The sequence below is a fragment of the Orcinus orca genome, chromosome 9, assembly GCF_937001465.1.
Source record: "Orcinus orca chromosome 9, mOrcOrc1.1, whole genome shotgun sequence".
NCBI classification, from domain to species: Eukaryota; Metazoa; Chordata; class Mammalia; order Artiodactyla; family Delphinidae; genus Orcinus; species Orcinus orca.
Genome location: NC_064567.1, coordinates 46,247,527 through 46,268,550, shown reverse-complemented (window position 1 = coordinate 46,268,550; position 21,024 = coordinate 46,247,527). Strand labels below are relative to the sequence as shown.

The 21,024-nt window shown below is 42.5% G+C and overlaps 1 protein-coding gene across 3 annotated transcripts in view; it reads right to left on the bottom strand.

Annotated features, from left to right (window-relative positions):
- Nucleotides 1–21,024, bottom strand: part of SCRN1 (secernin 1) — a 62,017-nt gene that overhangs the window by 33,150 nt on the left and 7,843 nt on the right. For 2 of the 3 annotated variants that reach the window (XM_049714867.1, XM_004265680.3), the window contains one exon: nucleotides 9,180–9,339. The exons of the other annotated variant lie outside the window; for it this stretch is intronic. In XM_049714867.1, the coding sequence (XP_049570824.1) occupies nucleotides 9,180–9,338 (159 nt within the window). In that variant the 5' untranslated portion in view covers nucleotide 9,339. Of the gene's footprint in view, nucleotides 1–9,179; nucleotides 9,340–21,024 lie in introns of those variants that run through there. 3 annotated transcript variants of the gene reach the window in all.

The window sequence follows — 21,024 nt, the reverse complement described above, 5'->3', positions numbered from 1 at the left end:
TATACGCTTGAAATGTTTTCCCCTATTCAGTTCCCGAAAGTTATTTATTGTTTTATAAAGTGATTCTTTTACAGCAAAAAAGCTGGCCAAGGCGGTAAACAAGCTACAGTCCTCTGTGCTCTTCTAAATGGAATTGACGTTTATATGTTAGAATTGTACTATTTCATGCCAAAAGCAGCACTGATCAATACTTTCCAAAACCCCTGTATCCACTGAGGTCCAGTGACAAACTCTATCTTGAAAAGAGTAAGTAAATAGGCAAGGAATCTCAGATTCTTAAGCACAGATTTATCATAAAGTACTTTTTGTAAGGACAGGAAAAAAGCAAAATAGGAAATGAGCTTTTTATTTGCCCTCAAATTCATTTTGACACATTTGTTCCCATTTCACCAAGTATCTACGGAGCACCGACCACACACAAGGCATTTCGTGCTAAGTGCTGCTGGCAGATAAATCAGTGAGGAGACCCAGTCTCTGTCCCTTCAGTTGGGAAAGAAGGAGAAGGCACATACGCGGACTACAACCACAGGCCAACTTCAGTAAGTGTCACTGAGGCCTGTCTGCCTAATATGCACTGCATCTCGTCCCCTCCTCCCACCTCGTACTCTGATCGACACGATCCTGCCCTTCCTTTTCCTTTCCCCGTTCCATGCCATTTTGACCCTTCCAAAATACTATATAACTGACTGACGTATCGTACGTGCTGTTTATGTATGCTATCTCCACCAGCTAGAATGTAAGCGCTATTGAGAGATTACAGAAGGGAAGGAGGGAGAGATCTTTGCTGTTTAGTTCATGACATATCCCAAATCTGGTATATAGTAGGCATCAATAAACCTTTTTTTGAATGAATGAATGGATAAATGAATGAACGAATGAATAACACAGGTCAGAGGGAGCATAATAGAGGTTCAAAGGAAAGGGAACACAACCAAGTGGGCAGAGGTTTTATCAAGTGAGTGACATTTAGGTTGATCTTGAAAAGTAGGCCAGACATCGAGGTATTCCAGACAGAGGTAAGAGCCTGAGAAGAGACAGGTGGGGATGTCAAAAATGTGTTCACGGTTCAGGGAGGTCCTCCACCCTGCCACTTAGGGGAGCTACGATGGCACTGAGTCACAGGACTGCAAAAGCTCAGTAAGTACTGACAGATAAAAATGTTGAACACTGAATGCAAAAGACCATATGGTCTCTGTGGGAGTCCAAAATACATGCAGCCAACCTGACACTTTTCAGGCCAAACTTAGAATCATGAGGAAGGAAGGAGATCCCCAACTAGCCAGATGGGCTAAATCAGCACCTCCCAAGCACCAGGCTGCAAGCTGATGCCCCAGATCTCCTCACAGGCCACAGGGTCGGGGAACGGGAGGTGGGTGGGTGTGCACCCCAGCCTTAGTGAGCCTAGAACACATGCCCCTCGGGGCATCTTTGTCATGGACCACAGAAGTCTGGGCCTCACAAGGGCCCTTCTGTGGCTGCAATTCACACATGGTCCACTGGGTTTGAAATCTGTCTAATGACACCCAGGTGTAGGAGGGAGTAGGGAGGATGGACACACTTGTCTCATAGAGATCGGTTATTTAAAATCCCAGTTTGGGAGCAAACCTCACAAATAAGGAACATTTACACAAGATGTAATGAGTTAAACGTTGTAAAGTCAGCCATCTAGAACATGAACTCCGCAGGCAGTCATTTTCTTAAGTAAAATTCACTGACACTCACAATTGCCACATTATTAACAAGGCAGAGAAAAAGTGGGATTTGAGGTAGCAGGAAAGGTGTCTCTGGGGAAAAAAAATCCAAAAGTACCCGAAATTTTCTTTCAGCCTGGAAAAACAATTTAGTTCTAAAGTCAAAAGTCCTAGCCAAGTTTCTATGAGAAAAAAAGCAAAGAGAAAACGTTCACCCCTCAGAAGATCAGTCTTTACAGGGACAGTTCGGGCCTCACTTCGGTGATTAAGCTGTTCAAGGGGGCTTCAAAAAAAGAGGAGCAGTTCGTCTTGCTGCCCCATGGCCACACCCACCCAGCCTTTAATAAAACAAATCTGTCAGCTAGTGTGACTTCTGGGGGCCAAGGCCACACAGCAACATAAGAATGCCCAGGGCAGGGGGCGTGGTGAGGCACACTTGTAAATGTCAGCCCTGCCTAATGCTAATCACTGAGCTTTTAAAAGTATTACCCTGCACTGAGCTTGTCGCTCTCAGGTGGCTCCTGGGGACATATGCCAGGTTGGAGGATGGAAAGATAAACCTTGACAAGGCCTCGGAGGCAAAAACAAATGACAATTCTTGTTCAGGGCAAACCCTTTATTGTTTTGTGTGATGGTGTCCAAAATGAAAAGCAAAATCAGCGTCATGCTGTCGCCTACCCCTTGCACATTCCTGCACACACTATTTCTGGATATCACCCAGTGAAAGTGGAATAGAGACACTCACACAATAGACGTTTCAATTAATGAAACGCAATCATTGTGCCTTTCCTACTGTACTCAGATGGTGAACACAACCCTGGCACCACCAGCGAAAACCACTGTGAAATGAGTTGATGAGTCAGCCAGACTTCTTAGGGTGGGAAACAAAGGCAGGGAAAACGGGATGCTTCAGGGAAATAGTTTTAGTTTTAGAAAATTTGTGACTCTAAAGCAGCGCTGCTAATTATCACTGAGGTTGTTCGTTTTTTAATTGTTTCATTCCAGTGTCCTGCCTGCTACTTGACTGGTTTTTGAAAATGTGCCCTTAAGGCTCATATGAGTCTAAACAAAGACAAAAGAAGATGCTGACCACACTTTAGAAGAGCTGCTTTTTATTCCCCTGAAGCTGTAAGATCTTTGAGGATGGACAATGCAAAGGCCTGGCGTCAGAAACAGGATTGGGAAAGGGGATGTGATGGAAGGAAGCCCCCTGCCGAGCCACTCTCCCACGGAGCAAGGGAGACGCTCTGACCACATAGAAGGCTGGGGACTCCTGCTCCTGGGGCTGAAGAGAAGAAAACAGGAAAACAGGAAGAAAGACACACAATCTACTTAGTGGCCATGGAGCTCTGGTCAGATTTCTTTGATTCCAGAATGACTTGTGCTCTCCTGCTGTAGGGGATAATCTTCAGAATTAACATTCAGGACCCAGTCCCTGCCCCACCATGTACACACATACTCCACACACCACAAATACAGCCACCACCTAAACAATGCTACTAACAACACCACCAGCTATCATTAATTGGTAATTTTCTATTCTTCTTGCAAATATTTTCATTGGGGAAGAAAAGGGAAATGATCTACTAAAAACCCACCCCAATTGTGAAAGTTATATAACCTTGCTGAGGATACTAATCCCACACTGAACTTCATACAGTAGAAAATAAAAATAAATTCAAACTAACTTTCAAAGAAAAGGAAACAATGAATTCTAAAGGAGAGAAAAATGGAGGTGAGGTTTAATATATAATAATAAGAGAATCTTTCAAAAAACATTATGTATCAAACCTGACTTGGCTATCAAGAATTCTGTCTCGGGCTTCCCTGGTGGCACAGTGGTTGGGAGTCCGCCTGCCAATGCAGGGGACGCGGGTTCGTGCCCCGGTCCCGGAGGATCCCACATACCGCGGAGCGGCTGGGCCCGTGGGCTGTGGCCGCTGGGCCTGAGCATCCGGAGCCTGTGCTCCGCAACGGGAGAGGCCGCAATGGTGAGAGGCCCGCGTACCACAAAAAAAAAAAAAAAAAAGAATTCTGTCTCCATAAATTGTGGTATAATTACTCTCTTGGGTACCAAGTATGACTCATGTAAACTGTAGTTGAAATCCATTGTTCTTCCAGGAAAATATTCTAATGTTGGATCCATTTTTTTCTTAAATAGAAGGTTTAACCATTTAAGAATAGACCTATACCCATCCATGAGCACAGATGCACATCCACACACACACAAATGCACCCATGCACACACAGAACATCATAATCCAGGAAATTATGCATCTGATTCTTCAATGCCCCTACCCACAGGGAGAAGCAAGGCCTGAGGTAAAGGGAGATGAGTTCTGTGATGCACAGTGTACAGCATCCTCAGAAAGGACACAGGGGATTTCACAACTGGATACATACTTATCCATCCTATTCTGCAACCAGATGAGGAGTTGTTAAAAACCCAGAATCCACAGAAGAAAGACTAAAGAACAGAAAATAAAATGTTCCAATCTGCCAGCTGTGCATCTGAACAAAAATGTGCAGCGTAATTTTAGAAACTGAGGAACTCTGTGCTGGAGGACCCCATTTCTTATTCCTCCATCTCAAGCAAAGTGAACTGGACAAGAGTAGATGATAGATGGACAAGCAGACCGATGGACAGACTGAGTGAAAGATGAAGGGTAAGAAAGGGAACGAACTGGAAGAGAAGACCGCCTGGTAGGATGGACCAGTTGGAAGGGTGGGTAGGTGGGCAGATGAGCAATCACAGTGACTCTTTTTTTAAATGAAACCTCCATTTTAAAAAAAAAAACCCCACAATTTCATTTTTTTTTTTTTCTTTTGGCCACGCCGGATGGCATGCAGGATCTTAGTTCCCCAACCAGGGATTGAACCCGTGTCCCCTGCAGTGGACACGGGTTTGAGCCCTGGTCCGGGAAGATCTCACATGCCATGGAGCAACAAAGCCTGTGTGCCACAACTACTGAGCCTGCATTCTAGAGCCTGCGAGCCACAACTACTGAGCCCACATGCCACAACTACTGAAGCCCACACACCTAGGGCCCGTGCTCTGCAACAAGAGAAGCCACCACAGTGAGAAGCCTGCGCACTGCAACCACAAGCAGCCCCCGCTCACCGCAACTAGAGAAAGCCTGCGCGCAGCAACAAAGACCCAACGCAGCCAAAAATAAATAAATAAACAAACAAATAAATAAATAAATAAAAGATGGGAATCAGTAGACAGGAATAAGGGGAGATTAAGACTGCTTACTGTAAACCTTTTAATGTTATTAAATCTTTGAACCACGCCAATATATCACCTATTCAAAACGTAAAATTACATTAAAAAGTATCTTTACCCAAATGAGTTGAAAATTTATGTCCATACAAAAACCTACGCACAAATTTTACAGCAACTTTGTTCAAAATTGCCAAAACTTGGATGCAACCAAGATGTCCTTCAATAGGTGAATGGAAGAATAAATTATGGTACATCCAGACACTGGAATATTATTCAGAGCTGAAAAGAAACGTTCTATCAAGCCTGGAAGAGACGTGAATGAATCTTCAATGTATATTAGTAAGTGAAAGAAGCCAATCTGAAAAGGCTACATATTATATGATTCCAACTAAATAACCTTCTAGAAAAGGGAAAACTATGGAGACAGTGAAAAGATCAGCGGTTGCCAGGGGTTAGGGGAAGGGAGAGATGACCAGGCAGAACACGGAGGATGTTTAGGGCAGTGGAACTACTCTGTATGACAGATACATGATATTAGAAACTGTCAAAACCCATACAATATATTACACAAAGAGTGACCTTTAATGTAAACTACTGCCTTTGTTAATAATAATGTATCAGTACAGCCTCATCAATTGTAACAAATGCACCATATTAAGGCAAAATGTTAATAACAGGGGAAACTGGGAGGCAGGGGGTTGGGGGGAGTTGAGGGGTTATATGAGAACTCTCTGTACTTATACTCATTTTTCTGGAAACTTAAATCTGCTCTGAAACTGTCTATTAATTGAAAAGAAAAGAAAGAAAAGTGAGCAGGGTGGGTGCCAATCAGGAAGAGCTGTGAATGGCATACAAATCAGCCTGGACTCTCATCCTATAAGCAGCCAAACATTTTTAAACAAGGCAATGACAAAGCTGTGATCTGGAAAGATAATTCCGGTGACCCTGCAGGGAACAGAATTCAGGAGAAAGAGACCTGGGCACCAATAAGCAGATTAAAGCCGAAGGGAGATGGGGGTGGGTGTGAATGAGCTGGGGGCCGTGGAGTGGAGGTGGGGACACAGGAGAGGAAGCAACAAGACGCAGTGACAGCCACCCCCGTGCATCCACAGAGAAGTGGGAAAACGGGGGTCAGCACTTCTGTCTGGTTTCTAGATTAAACGATGCGGCAGACGATAGCGCTGTTAGGGGAACAAATGAGGCAGGGAAAGTGAATTTGGTTTTGGATCCCTAGAGTTATTTTACCTGCAGAGTATGGATGTGGAAACGTGCAGAGGCAACTCAGAACACAGATATGCAACTCAGAAAAAAGGTCAGGGCTGCCTTAGGGACTGACTCTGGTATGTATCGAGCTGCACTTATTTATGCAAAGGGACATAATGTAACCTATAGTGTATTTGAGCATTAATATACCATAGGTTAACTGGTGAAAGGAATCTCGTCTATTTCCTAAAATGACTGTAACCGTGAGTAAAATACAGACTTATTTAACCTATTCCCCAAAAAAGAAAACAAATTTTTTCTAAAATATTTATTTCAGCCATATTTATAAAAGGCTTTGTACAATATTGTAGTTACTATGGCTGCTAAGAAATGACCCCAAATCTAGTGGTGTAAAACAACCGTTTATTATGTTCGTGAATTTGATGAGTCAGGAATCTGGACAGGGCACAGAAGGGATGGTGTGTCTCTACTCCATAGAGCCTGAGGTCTGGAATCACTGAAATGTCATTCACTCACACATCTGGCAGCTGACACTAGCTGTAGGCTCTCCACGTGGGCCCCACCCCATGGTCTGTGTACATGGGTGTTTGGGTTCCCCCCAGCATGGTGCCTGGGATCTTAGGGCTAGAGTTCCAAAAGAGGGAGATGAGTGGAAGCTGAATCCTTTTATGACCCAGCCCTGGAGGTCACACAGCATCACCTCCGTCACGCTTCACTACATGACGCCATCGGAAGTCCTCACCAAGATTCGTGGCAGGGGTGGGGGGGGGCATAAACCCTCCACTCCATGGAGGCGTGTCTATCACACTGTGAGAAGTACATGTGGAATGGGATTTCGTATAGCCATCTTTGGGAAATTAAATCTGCCCACATGAAAATCAAAGTGTTGTTTCAGTTTTGCATGACTCTCTGGGAAAAAGAAACATTTAGGGAAGACAGACAGGGAAGGTCAGTAACAACGCAAACCAAGCCAACTTCATCCATACCGAGTCCACTCTGTTCCAGGAAGAGAAAGAAACATTCAGATGCAAACAACATGGACATTCAAACATTACTGAATACCCATTTAAAAGCTAGCATGAGCGCCAGAGAACCTAGCACTCTTTTCTGCCTGTATGAAAGGAAGGTCCCGCTGAAGCTTAGGGGCTTAGGGGCTTGGACCAAGTTAGTGGTGCAACACGAGAGGCAAGCGAATATCTGGCGAATATCCTGTGGGAGCCAGTCTGCCGCTGCCTCGACCACAGACTCATGCACTCTGCCTGTTCGTCTCAGTGTCTCTGTTGAATTCACCTCGCATAAGCAGCTCCTTGTAGAGTTCTGTTGCTCTGGTGATGCTTAATGCTTTTAAAGGATCGAAACAGATAAAGATTCAGATAAGAAAATGAAATACGCACTGATGAATACTCACTTAAAACCTAGCACAGTCACCAGAAAAATCAGTTTATTTTGTAAAGCATAGAACATCAAAGAATACAGATGATGTCAGGGGCAAGAGTTTGTTAATCTACTAGCTCCCATTTTTTTCATCCAAATTCTTCATCCTTCAACAAATAATTACAATTTAAACACATACAACTAAATATACCATAACCAAGAAGTTTATTCCATGAATGCAAAGATGGTTCAACTTATCATTAAATAGGAAGAAAAAAATCAGGGGATTATCTCCATAATCACTGGAAAGATCTCTAACAAAATGCAACACCTATTCTTGAGGATTTAAAAGCAATCAAAGTATGAATTGATGTATACTTTTTAACATGACAAAACTATATAAATCTCTGTTCCCAAACCAGCATCTTACTTAATGTGGAAGCACTAGAGGCTGTCCCCCGCTCAGGTCAGGAACAAAGGCAAAGATATCCATTATCTCCCTCACTATTAATACTGAATCCAAGCTATAAGCCAAACAAACAAGAAAATAATTAGAGATGTAAGAACAATCAAACAATCTCTATTTGCAGGTTTTATAACAACATACCTGGAAAACCCAAGAGAATAATAAAAGCTGACACAACCAATAAAAGAATTTAGTAAAAGAGCAGAATGTAAAACTAACATGAGATAGCCATCATGAGAGTTTGACAACACACTCTGGGAATATGAACAAACAGGCACCGTCTTACATGGCTGGTGGGAACACAAAACGGTACGGTACACCAGCTATGGAAGGAGATTTGACCATATCTAACAAAAATTACCTATTTACATACCCTGTGACTCAGAAATCCCATTTCTAGGCACCTATTCCAAAGAAATACTGACTAAGCACTCGAAATAAGAACTGGTGGATAATTCTGAACATGATAAAAATATATAAACCAAGACCAGATACTGTGACAGATGCACAAGGCTATTATTCACTTCAGCACTATTTGTAAGAGCAAAAGACAGGAAAACAACCCAAATGTCCAGCAATATGGGACTGATTAAAGTCTGATTACATCCACAGAATGAAATACTACACAGCTGCAAATGAGGGATGAAGAATCTCTTTAGAGACCAGATGGAGTGACCTGCAAGATACAGTTTTAGTTGAAAAGAGCAAAGTGGAGAAAAGTGTATATAGCATGCTACCATCCGTCTAAGAAGGGAGGAAAGGGACTGGGATAAACATTCATATGGATATGTATGTGTGTGTAGTTTACTCCATATATTAATATGTAATTTTTTAAATGGAAGGATAAACCCCCAAACTTCCAAAACATGATCACCTATAGAAGAAAAAGGCAATGGAGTGAATGATACAAAGGTAGAAGCTAGACTTCTATGAATATATCTTATTTCATAGATTTGACTTTGGAATTGTGTAAATATTTTACTTAAGTATAAAACATGGGCCATACCAACGAATGTAGAATTCCCCATGTGACCCTGTTTTTAAGGCTATGAACAAACCTGAATGGAAACAGGAATCAACAGAACCCACATGACAGTTCTGACTTGTGAGCAGGCTTCCAGGTTAAGACATCAAGGTGCTGGACAAAGCCAGAGAAAGAGAATACATGTTAAGTGAGAGACAGTAACACGTGACTTACCTCAGCCTTGCTCTCGGGTTCATGATCAGCTGCTGAGAAATACACAATCTCTTGCACTTCGTCCCTGGGCCGAGCTGAATTTTTCCCAAATACCACCAGACCGTCCTTCGCACGTGGCGGGAAGGCCACAAAACAGTAACTTGGAGGAGCTAAAGCCATCCTGAAAAGAGAGAGAATGGAAGCAGGCCTAACATGGAACATTCCATCGGTGAGTTCTTCAAACATATTTCACCCACTAAGAGAGTTCTAGTATTGAACTGTGTGAAGCGAGCTCATTAAGAAAGCCCAGTTGGGGCTTCCCTGGTGGCGCAGTGCTTGAGAGTCCGCCTGCCGATGCTGGGAACACGGGTTCGTGCCCTGGTCCGGGAAGATCCCACATGCCGCGGAGCGGCTGGGCCCGTGAGCCATGGCCGCTGAGCCTGCGCGTCCGGAGCCTGTGCTCCGCAACGGGAGAGGCCGCAGCGGTGAGAGGCCTGTGTACCGCAAAAAAAAAAAAAAAAAAAGAGCGCCCAGCTGGCAAATGAAGGTGGGGTGTCTGGAGTAGAATCACAAAACCACTGACACCAGATATTGTTTAGTACTCTGTGGGAATAAAGGATCTCAGGTTCGCCACAGACCGCAGTGACAGCCAAAAGTGCAAGGACGCAGGAGAATGGAAAGGTTATTGTTCCAGGCAGAAAACACACACGCTGCCATCTGTCACAGCAATACAAAAATAAATAAATATGCCTTGTAACAGTGCACTGCAGAAGTGCCTCTGATCTAGAGATGCACGGCTGCCATATGATAGTTTTTGAGGTGCTCGTGGGGAAATGGGTCTGGAAGTAAACCGAAAGATACGCCACTCTTTGATATATATCTTTCTCTACCTCAACGACATAACACTCAAGCACCTTTTGGCTTTCCTCCCGCCTCTCTAACTGCTCCTGGGCTGGCTAGTTCTCTTCTACTTGGCCATCGAGCATCCTCACTGCTTGGCCCTTCCTTCCTCATTTAATGCTCTTTTCTTTCTGGGAAAACTCATCCATGCCCAGAGCTTCGCTTGTCATTTACGAACCAGTGACCTACATATATAATTCCAGCTCAGTTCTCTCCTTGAGCTCCTGACCCACAGACCCAGCCTACCTGATATCCAAAGCTGAGTTCATCATTTTCCCTAAACTGGATCCCTTCCTAACGTTCCCTGTCTCAGCAGCCAGCTTCATCATCCATCCCACTGGAGCATCAGGAACTATCCTTACCATCTGCTTCTCCATTAAAATATAAATGAGAAGTAAAGCAATATTCTCAGAAAAGCAACTGGCATTCAAAACTCAGCCTCGTCACCTACTAGCTGTGTAACCTTGAGCAAATCACTTTACCACTCTGAGCCTCATGGATTTTTTTTTTTTGTTTTTTGGGGGGTTTTTTTTGTGGTACGCGGGCCTCTCACTGTTGTGGCCTCTCCCGTTGTGGAGCACAGGCTCCGGACGCGCAGGCTCAGCAGCCATGGCTCACGGGCCCAGCCGCTCTGCGGCATGTGGGATCTTCCCAGACCGGGGCACGAACTCGTGTCCCCTGCATCAGCAGGCGGACTCTCAACCACTGCGCCACCAGGGAAGCCCTGAGCCTCATGTTTTGCCCCAGCCCACAGATGTATCATGAGCATCAAATGAAATGATTCTTGAGAACATATTTTGCAACTTGTAGAGGCTACGTGAGTATACGAGATATTTTCTTTGGGTTTTGACCACTCAAATAGAGCAGTGTCTCAAAATTTCTGTTGAGCAAGCCAATCAAAATCAACTCCCCTCACTCATTACTGGACCAGTTATCAAGTCACAGAGTCAGCAACATTCTACGTTTAGAAACATCTTTGTGAGGAACCATATTGCTACGTCTACATCCAGGCTACTTCAGGGCAGTCTGTGTACACACACCCCGGGCTGCCAGAGTTCCTCCTGGCAGTGCTTATGACAGGTCCCTCCCCAGGGCACAGAGAAGTAGGTAGTCCATAACTCTGCAAATAATTCCCTCCTAGCTCAGGAAAATAGCCCCTAGCCCCTTTGGGGGAAAGAAAAGGCAAGAAAATAAAAGGGACTCCAGTTCTTCCTCCTCTTAACCTTTCCCATTTTCACAAAACCACATTATCTTCAAACTTGAGGGGTAGAGAGGAATAAACCAAGACTCTGTATGTGTAAGGAAGACCTACAATAATTATAAGATAAAATGCCTTTATAGAGGATTCCTAGAATTTGGAGGTGGGAAGAATTGCTGGCTGAGCCAAATCAAGTGAAACAGACCCAGAAGAAGGTAAGATCGGGAAAGAACGCGTTGTCCTGTGTTTGTATGACTCTCGTATGTAATAGGACTTCCCTTCTGCCCCCATTGTTGGGCCATGTCAAAAGTGCTGGTGTCTGATCTATGAGCAGAACCTTACTTTACTCGATCCTTAAAAACAGTAAAAATCTGGGACTTCCCTGGTGGTCCGGTGGTGAAGAGTCCACCTTACGACGTGGGGGACGCAGGTTCGATCCCTGGTCAGGGAACTAAGATCCCACATGCCGTGGGGCAACTGAGCCCGCATGCCACAACTACAGAGCCCACGCACCCTGAAGCCTGCGTGCCGCAACCAAAGAAAAGAAAAACCCGCACACCACAGCAAGAGAGAAGGCCACGCACCACAACGAGGAGCCTGCACGTCACAACGAAAGATGCCACATGCCTCAACGAGGATCCCACATGCTGCAACTAAGACCCGACACAGCCAAAAATAAATTAATAAGTAAATAACAGATAAATCTTTTTTTTTCTTTCTTCTTTTTTTTAACATCTTTATTGGAGTATAATTGCTTTACAATGGTGTGTTAGTTTCTGCTGTATAACAAAGCGAATCAGCTATACATATACACATACATCCCCATATCCCCTCCCTCTTGCGTGTCCCTCCCACCCTCCCTATCCCACCCCTCTAGGTGGTCACAAAGCACGGAGCTGATCTCCCTGTGCTATGCAGCTGCTTCCCACTAACATCTGTTTTACATTTGGTAATGTATATAAGTCCATGCCACTCTCGCACTTCGTCCCAGCTTACCCTCCCCGCTCCCCGTGTCCTCAAGTCCATTCTCTATGTCTGTGTCTTTATTCCTGTCCTGCCCCTGGGAGTTTTTGACTAGCACTTATTCTTCAGCTTGGACATCTGCTTGGTCAGCAGGTCATCTGAGTCACTTGACCATGACGAATACATAGGCAAAGGAAGCCCAGGGATATGTGAGCCCAGAGAAGCTGGCTTTTCTGCTGAATTTTGGGAATGACTGGGAATGCCAGAAGGGAGCAGAATTTTTATGTCATTTTTTTTAATGTTAGATGAACCCATAAACTGTGTATCACAACCTGTAGCAAACTAGCCAAAGCCAACTGTCCATTACCTTTCCTGGATCACCATTCTACACAACGACTAGCCTCAGAGATGACTTCGCTGGACCCTTGTCTGCTCTCTAGATCAGTGCTGTTCACAACTTTCTACAATGACGAAAATGTTCCAGCTCCACTGTGTAATACGGTGGCCACCAGCCTCAAGTGGCTATTGGCGTGTAGTTAGTGTAATTAAGGGATTAAATTTTTAATTTTATTACAAATTTTAATTCATTTCAATTTAAATAGCCACAGGTGGGTAGTAGAAATCCTACTGAACAGAGCCACTTTACAACTTCCCAATAAACCCAGAAATGAGGACTTTCACAGTGAGGTTTCCAATGACCCCAAAAGTATTTATTTGTAAAGTCCTCCACTTATTCTATGACAAATCGTGCTATCACCCACATAAACTGAATTAGTCAAGAGGAGGTAGGACAATGCTACAAGACTGAGAAAAATAAACACAGGAAGTGGATACTGAACTCATCAGGTGAACTGAGTTTAAGCAAAGCTCTTTTCTCCAGAAGCTAAAGGTGATCATAGCCCTAGAGGACAATTCCATTTCCCTTGATGTGAAGCTCACATTCCTGACTCTGAATATACCCGGAAAGTGGCCCTCATTGCTACCTGGAAACCCCTTGTGTACTTTGTCTGGACAATTCCTCTCTTTAACTCCTAAATGCACTTTTGAGATTTTCACTTCTCTTCAAACTTCCAACCATTTCCTCTAAGTAGATACCTTACCTTATAGTCCACAAAGGACAGATGGGTGGGGGAGTGAGACTATTCCAGAAGGAGGCTATGCAGGTTTGAAGCCCCTGTGGCTGGAGAAAGGGGAAGGAGCCATTACATCCAATAGCCAGTGTGGCTGAGCCCGAGGTAACGGGGAAGAGGCTGGAGACGCAGGGAGAGAGGCTAGTTCATGTTGGGTCTTGAAGGCAACGGCAGGGACTTTAATGTCTGTCCCATAATAAACACTAAAGCCACTGAAGGCTTTTAAGCCAGGTTTTAGGAAGGAAATGGAGCCAGTGCACACAGATAGCTTTTCAAAGAAGTTGGCTGTGACAGGGAGGAGACAGAGCAGTAGATGAAAGGGAGTTCCATTTCTGTGTATCTACTCTAAGGAAATGATCAGGAATATAGACAAGATTCATGCACAAAAGTGTGCATTACAGCGGTATTTATACAGGTGAAAAACTGATGGAAACTTAACTGTCCAGCACCAGAGAAGTGGCTAAAAATTTATGTGTTACATCTATATGGTAGAATACTATAAAACCATTAAAATGTTTATGAAGAGTTTTTTTTTTTTTTTTTTTTTTTTGTGAAGAGTTTTTAATTGCATGGAGAAATGGTTTGGGGAGGTGAGGGGGGGTGTCCAAAATAAATTATCTTAGGGCTTCCCTGGTGGCGCAGTGGTTGAGGGGCCGCCTGCCGATGCAGGGGACGTGGGTTCGAGCCCTGGTCCAGGAAGATCCCACATGCCGCGGAGCAGCTGGGCCCGTGCGCCATGACTGCTGAGCCCGTGCTCTGGAGACCGTGAGCCACAACTACTGAGCCCACATGCTGCAATTGCTGGAGCCCGCGTGCCTAGAGCCCGTGCTCCGCAGCGGGAGAGGCCACCGCAGTGAGAGGCCTGCCCACCGCGACAAAGAGTGGCCCCTGCTCCCCGCAACTAGAGAGAGCCCACGAGCAGCAACAAAGACCCAATGCAGCCAAAAATAAATAAATAAAATAAATAAATTTATTTTAAAAAAATTATCTTAACTACATGAAAATATGCATAGAAAAAGACCAGAAGTGGTAGCCTGACCACTAAATTCTTTCTGTGTTTTTTTATATTTTCCTTTGTTTTCAATTTTCCTACAAGTATTTATACTTATATAATCACACACAAAAGATTAAAAAAAAATAAACCCAGGGGATATTACCGATTTAGGAATTTTATTTTAAGGAAAAAATTTGGTTCTATTTCTATGTCCCAACATCTAAAATTTCAAAAGTGGCAAATTCTTATTTGAGTTATAGTTAGGACAAGTTTTTTATTCAGCATTATTATAGTTATTCTCTAGTACTTTGTTTTCCTTTTTTTTTTTTCTTTACAGCCTGCCCAATTCAGAGTTACTCAGGGAGTACACAAATTTTCATTACTATTAGTTACACAAATAGCGGGCAGGCCTCCTGCAGTCGCCTCCTTAAACAGGAAAAGAAAAACTGGCCCATCAGAAAGCCAATTTTCTGCTCACCCTGAGATGAAATTCTTTTGAAACTAATTCCAGGAATCTCAATTTTGTTCCCATTATTTGTCAAAATACTGGCTAACATACCAGGTTAAAAAATCTGAAAAGTTAACTCATCTATATACTGTATAAAACATGCATTTTGAAATCTCTGTTTACAGGATTTTTATAAACTGTTAAATCATTCATGTATGACACAAAAAACCGACTTTACCATTTTTCTCCCTTTCCCTCTATAATCTTATACAGCATTATGAAATGTCATAATCTCTTCCACGAAGAAAAATAAACTAAAATTTAACTCCCAATCACACATGCTAATGCAGAAATTTATTACATAGACTTTTTTAATCATTTATACTCAGCTTTGGAAAACAGTATAACCATTCAATAATGAATTTTCTATAACTACACTCTACTTAAGCCAGCATTAAAATCAGTGAGCAAAGCTTACTCGGAAATAAAGCCATGATTGATGGCTTTTTTTCTTAACTTGCTTGCTTTGAGGCACAATTCTGAAGCTGTCTTCTGAACCACAGGGATCCAGAGGTGGGGATGTGGGTACAGGGTTATACTACAGGCCTAAAACTGAACCCAGGAATGTCTATAGCAGTGTTTTCCAAATTCCATGTTGTGGCCCTTTTGTGGGTTATGAAATCAATATAGTGGACAAGATCAGCATTTTTTAGAAAAGAACGTGTGCATCTCACATAGTAAGAGTAAGCGCTCGTGCAAGAAACTTTAAGTTCAGATATACACATATAAGTATATGTATGTACTGGGTTGCAATATAACATTTCTCTCTTACTATGGTTTTCAAGTAAAAATCTTTAAAAGCAACAGGCTTAAAGAGCAAGTCTACTGAATAGGCTTCTTTGTGGTAAATACCAATTAGGATTCTTGCCAGGTTAGCAATAAACTAACAGTTCCAATTAATGAAACACTCCAATTTAACCCCCACAGACAATTAAACTTACAGGTATGTCCTAGGAAGTATTTGTTAAGAATATTTCAAAGTACGTTTATCTGTACTTTATGCTAAGTAGAATAAGCCAGTCCCCAAAACGCAAATACTGTGTAATTTCACTTATATGAGGTCCCTAGAGTAGTCAAATTCATAAAGACAGAAAGTAGAATGGTGGTTACCAGGGGCTGGAGCAGGCAGGGGTGGGAGTGGGGAGGAGGACAGAGAGTTAGCTGTTTAATGGGTACACAGTGTCAGTGTCAGTTTTGCAGGATGAAAAATTTCTGGGGATGGGTTGCACAACAATATGAATATTCTTAACACAACTAAACTGTACACTTAAAAATGGTAAATCTTATGTTACGTGTATTTTTACCACAATTAACATTTTTTTTAAATCAAATAGCCTCACGTGGCTCAAAGCTACAAAACTGGACTGGACAGCTTTAGATATCGTGCTATCAGCTGTGGTAAAGTACCCCTAAGCTCAATTTCTAACCATCACTGTCCTTATCAAAGTCCTTTCAGGATTCATGACTTCCTCTTGGGAATTATAACTCCAGAGTCCCTGCAGCTCACAGCACAGGAGCTGCATCTCCCAACATCCACCCTCCGACTGGTGATAGGAGGCTGGGTACAGGCTTGGGGGGCTGGAGCACTGCACCCCTGTAACTAGGAGACTGCTTACAGAATGTCTAGACAAGGAGGGAGGAAGCTGCATGGGAAAGAAGGTCTTTGTCTTCAAGTTCAGCGAGTAGTTATTGAAGGGCATGAATGCTCCAAGCCACGTAGGGGTTTTCTTTGCCTGAATGCCAAACTTCCCTGCCCTTTTATCTCAGTGAAGCTGCAGAGGCCCTCGTTAGTCACCATACCCAGTAATAAGGAAGGCTTGAGTTGCCTGAGAGGAAGAAAATGACTGTCTATATACGCTATAGGCTTATTAACTCTCTTGCAAATAACTGTGACAAAGTACCTTTACTTGCACAAAGAAATGAAACCCAAATGTCCTTACTCTCCAAGCTCCCAGCTTTACTGAGAAGATTGGGTAAGCTTAAAGCCAACGTCTATGAATCACCTCCTTCCAGAAAAGCAAAGAAGAATGTATTTTATTATGTTATATTACTTATCAATAAAGTCATTTTTTAAACTGTTGACATTCCCACTGAACTGAAAACAGGACAAATGATACTCACTTATAAATTTATTTTCCTGTCCTATATCTGCTATTGAGATAGTAAAGAATAAATAGGTGTTTGGAAAAGGAATTATCTACCTGAATTGAGATGTAAATGCCAGCTGATGAAAGGTACGTAAATTAGCTCAGACTCATCAAGCTCTGCCTGAAAAAAAGAAAGATTCTTCTGTTTCACTGAAAGCTCAAGATAGTAGAGCATAAAGCTTTAGGGCTCCACAGCCAGTGATTTCCAGCTTCTAACATTCTATGCCTTGAATGAGGAACTACCTAATGGAAGAACGACCACATAGGATATTAAGTAAGGAAGCAGGTTTTGGAGGCAACCTGGGTTCGAATCTCAGCCCCGTGTTACCGTTCTGTAACAGGGATAATGACAGGGTTGCGGTGAGGTTCAAATGAGCTGAAACATAAAGTGCTCAGAATGCTGTCTGGGGCACAGTAAGGACGCATCACCGTGAGGGTGAAGAAAGTTACATGATGAAGGCTGTTCCTTTGTCAAGGTCTGATCTGAACAGATGAGACTTCAGAAACTTGGCTTTCTCTTTACAGTATCTAAAGGCTCTCTCACCTTTTGAAGATGTGCTCCATTGTCACCTGATGTCTTTTAAGAGCTGCTTACTATTCCCTTTCTCTAAGGCCAAGGGCAACACCTACCTCTGACAGCTGACTCAGGCAGTCTTCAATGCCACTCTTCTGCAGACATACTTCCTAGCAGCATGGGGAGGTACGGGGGTGGCAGGCTGCACATTCATTTGGTTTGGTCCAGAGCACTGGCCTGAACAGTGTGGGTTTTTTTTTTTAAGTCAGAATTAGCAGCTAACATTTTTAAATCTAGAGATTTTCCACAGAAATTCAGATGCTTAGCGTCTCTTGAAAACTCAAAAGACCTAGCAACACTGGATCCACATGACAGCAGGACTGGAGCTGAGGGCGGCTCCTGCCACAGTCCTCTCCACTTCCCAACACTGAGGCCACTGGAAGCGCTGCCTATCATCACCCTTGGGCTGTTGCTTTTTTTGTTCTTTCTTTTTTCAGTGTCAGGTCAATTGTGCTCATTTACAATGCCTGGTTGGCCCTGTAGCCCCATGTGTACAGAGGCAAGAGAAGGACATACTTTAGAGACAAACAGACTCTTGTTCATATCCTGACTCCACCCACTAACCGTGGGAAACAGACAGGTTATGAACTCTCTCTGAGCCAGAGTTTCCGCATGAAAATGGGACTGATCCTCCATACACAACACAGCACATGTGTTTATCTGAGATCGTATGGAAAGTACCCGGTCCTGTGGCCGTATACAGCGGGATGCTCAATAAATGTTCCTTTTCCTCCCTCCTACTACTCGCTGGGGATGGGTGTGCCACTTTTGCACCAATCTCTACTATGCTCCTTCACCATCTCACCAATGGTTTGCCCCTGGCTCACAGACACACTCACGTTCCAATGTGCAACTAAAATGTGCTTAAAGGATCAGACTGGAATGGTGGAGCCTCTAGATTGAACCATCAGTTTACAGAGAATACAAATGACACCATGGGGATGAAATCAGCAGAATCTAGACTATGGGAAACTCTATAGGACAAATCTGACTTCTTCAACAAAAACTGCAAGAAAAAAAAGATGAAGAGACAAAGTTACTTAAGAGATGTATCAACCAACTGCAATGAGTGGAACTTATTTAGATCCTGATTTAAACAAACTGTACAAAAATTTTATGACAGTTGAGGGGAATTCCCTGGCGGTCCAGTGGTGACGACTCTGCACTTTTGCTGCTAATCCCTGGTCGGGGAACTAAGATCCCGTGAGCCATGCTGCGTGGCCAAAAAAAAAAAAAAAAAAAACTATAATATTCCTAATATTTGGAGTTTCCTGGTGCCTAGTGGTTAGGATTCCAGGCTTTCACTGCTGTGGCCCAGGTGCAATACCTAGTTGGGGAACTGAGATCCTGAAGGCCACGCAGCACGGCCAAAAAGTAAATTTAAAACAAAAGACAGTTGGGAAAACATAAATGCACTGAATATTTGATGATACTAAGGAATTATTGTTCATTTCTTAGATACAATGATATTCTATTTATGTCCGAAAAAAGGAGCCTATATTTTTAGAAATACATACTGAAATATTTCCATGTGAAATGATATAATGAAAGTAATCCAGGGTGAGGAGAAAGGGTGGGAAATTCAGATGAGACAAGATTCTCTAGGTAATAAAAATAACTGAAGCTGAGTGATGGGTACAAAGTGGTTTATCATACTGTTCTCTTTACTTAAGAAGTAATGCATATGAGAAGATGTTTAAAATTCTTTTAAGGTTAGAAATAGCACTGGACTGATCTAATATAGGAAATGCTTTCTTGGAGTCATAACTTATGAGTAAGTTATTTGGGGGCTCAGATATCTCTTTGAGGAAGGATTACTGGGGGCAGGGAGGATGGGGAAGGATTTCAGTTGGCTTGGTATATTAGCGCACTGGGGGAAGAGGCAAACCCCTGGTTTCCTCTACCTTGCTATATCTCTTTCCCTCAAGTTTTAAAACGCCTGTCTCTGCTCTTTAGACTATCAGCCCCATGAGGGCAAGGACATGTATGTAAATCCTTATTTCCCTGACACCTCGCGCAAAGACTGGCACATAATAAGACCTCAACAAATGTTTGTTGAACAAATGAAGGGGAAGGGGTATCAATATTTCATCTCCAATGAGAGAAAAAGAGCAGGAAAATCTGATTCTGACAAGGTGCTCCCAAGCTGTGGTTCAATACACGGGATTCACATTTGACCACAAATCAAAATGATGGTCTGAGGAGCAGATTCCTAGTCATCCCCTCCTTAGAGATTCTGATTCAGTGGGTCTGAGCTGAGTTCCCAGTAAGAATATTTTTAACAAATGCCCAGGTGATTCTGATGCAGTCAGTTCAGACTGCTGTGGAATGTCCAGTTATAGGTTATTAAACCTCTTTGCTTCTCTAAAGTACTATTCATTTTTTTCTGCCCAGCTTTCTTTTTTTTTTTTTAGTGTGGAAACTTTCAACACACACATACAAGATTACAATAAGCTCCCTTAAGGCAAGGGCCATCAACTTTCTGCCATCTTGCTTCTCAATTTTATTTCTAAGGAAACCATTTAATTTTAATTGAATGTTGCTGAATTCAGCAACAGCATTGGCAGCAATACTCTCTGCCTTCGAGACGAAGGTGGTGAAACCCACCCCTGGGTAACTTGAGAGAAGTATGACAAATAAAGATGTAGGAGGCTATGTTTTCTTGGTCTTTGGCTTTAAAACTGGGAAATCAGACTAATCACACTACATGATAATCAGGAAGATTTGGATTGTTAATTGTTACTTAAATGTTTTGCAGTTTTCACTATTTTAAAGAAATAAAGTCTCACCCAAATCTTTAAAAATACTTTTTAAAAAAAAAAAAAAAAGCATTCTTCATTTAACATAGATGCAAGGTAAATGATTTGGTAATGACCATGACTCCTCTGCCTTGGATAGAAAGTAAGAATTTAAGCCAGAAAAAAGAAGAGTTAGATATCATTTCATGTAGCTGAATATTTCTAAATCAGTAGGACCTGCAAAGAAATATCCTTTGGATGCTTTTTTCTTAATGACTGAAATGATCACAAACTGATTTGCTCTTCCACTCCAAAACTACTGCAATTTAGGTGATTAGCTAGAGGAAATGAAAAGAGTTGTCTATTTCAAATTTGTAAAACCAAAGTTCCAGGTAATTAACAACTACTCAACTTCACCGTAACCCCTGACAATTTAATGGACCACTGCTGGTGCATCACCCTCTCCCAAAATACAGCCACTTAGATGATCATAAGAATACAGCAACAAAACAAAACAAATGTATGATATTTAATTTGCTATCTGTACATATCATGGAAAGCTGGGAAATCTATCAATACGCAAGAACAAGCTGGTGAAATAAAAAGAGGTCACACAAGTTATATACAGTATCATTCAAATTATGTATACTATATAGATAGATGATGCAAAAAGATCATAAGGAAATGCAACAAAATTTTTAAGAGTAATTTAAG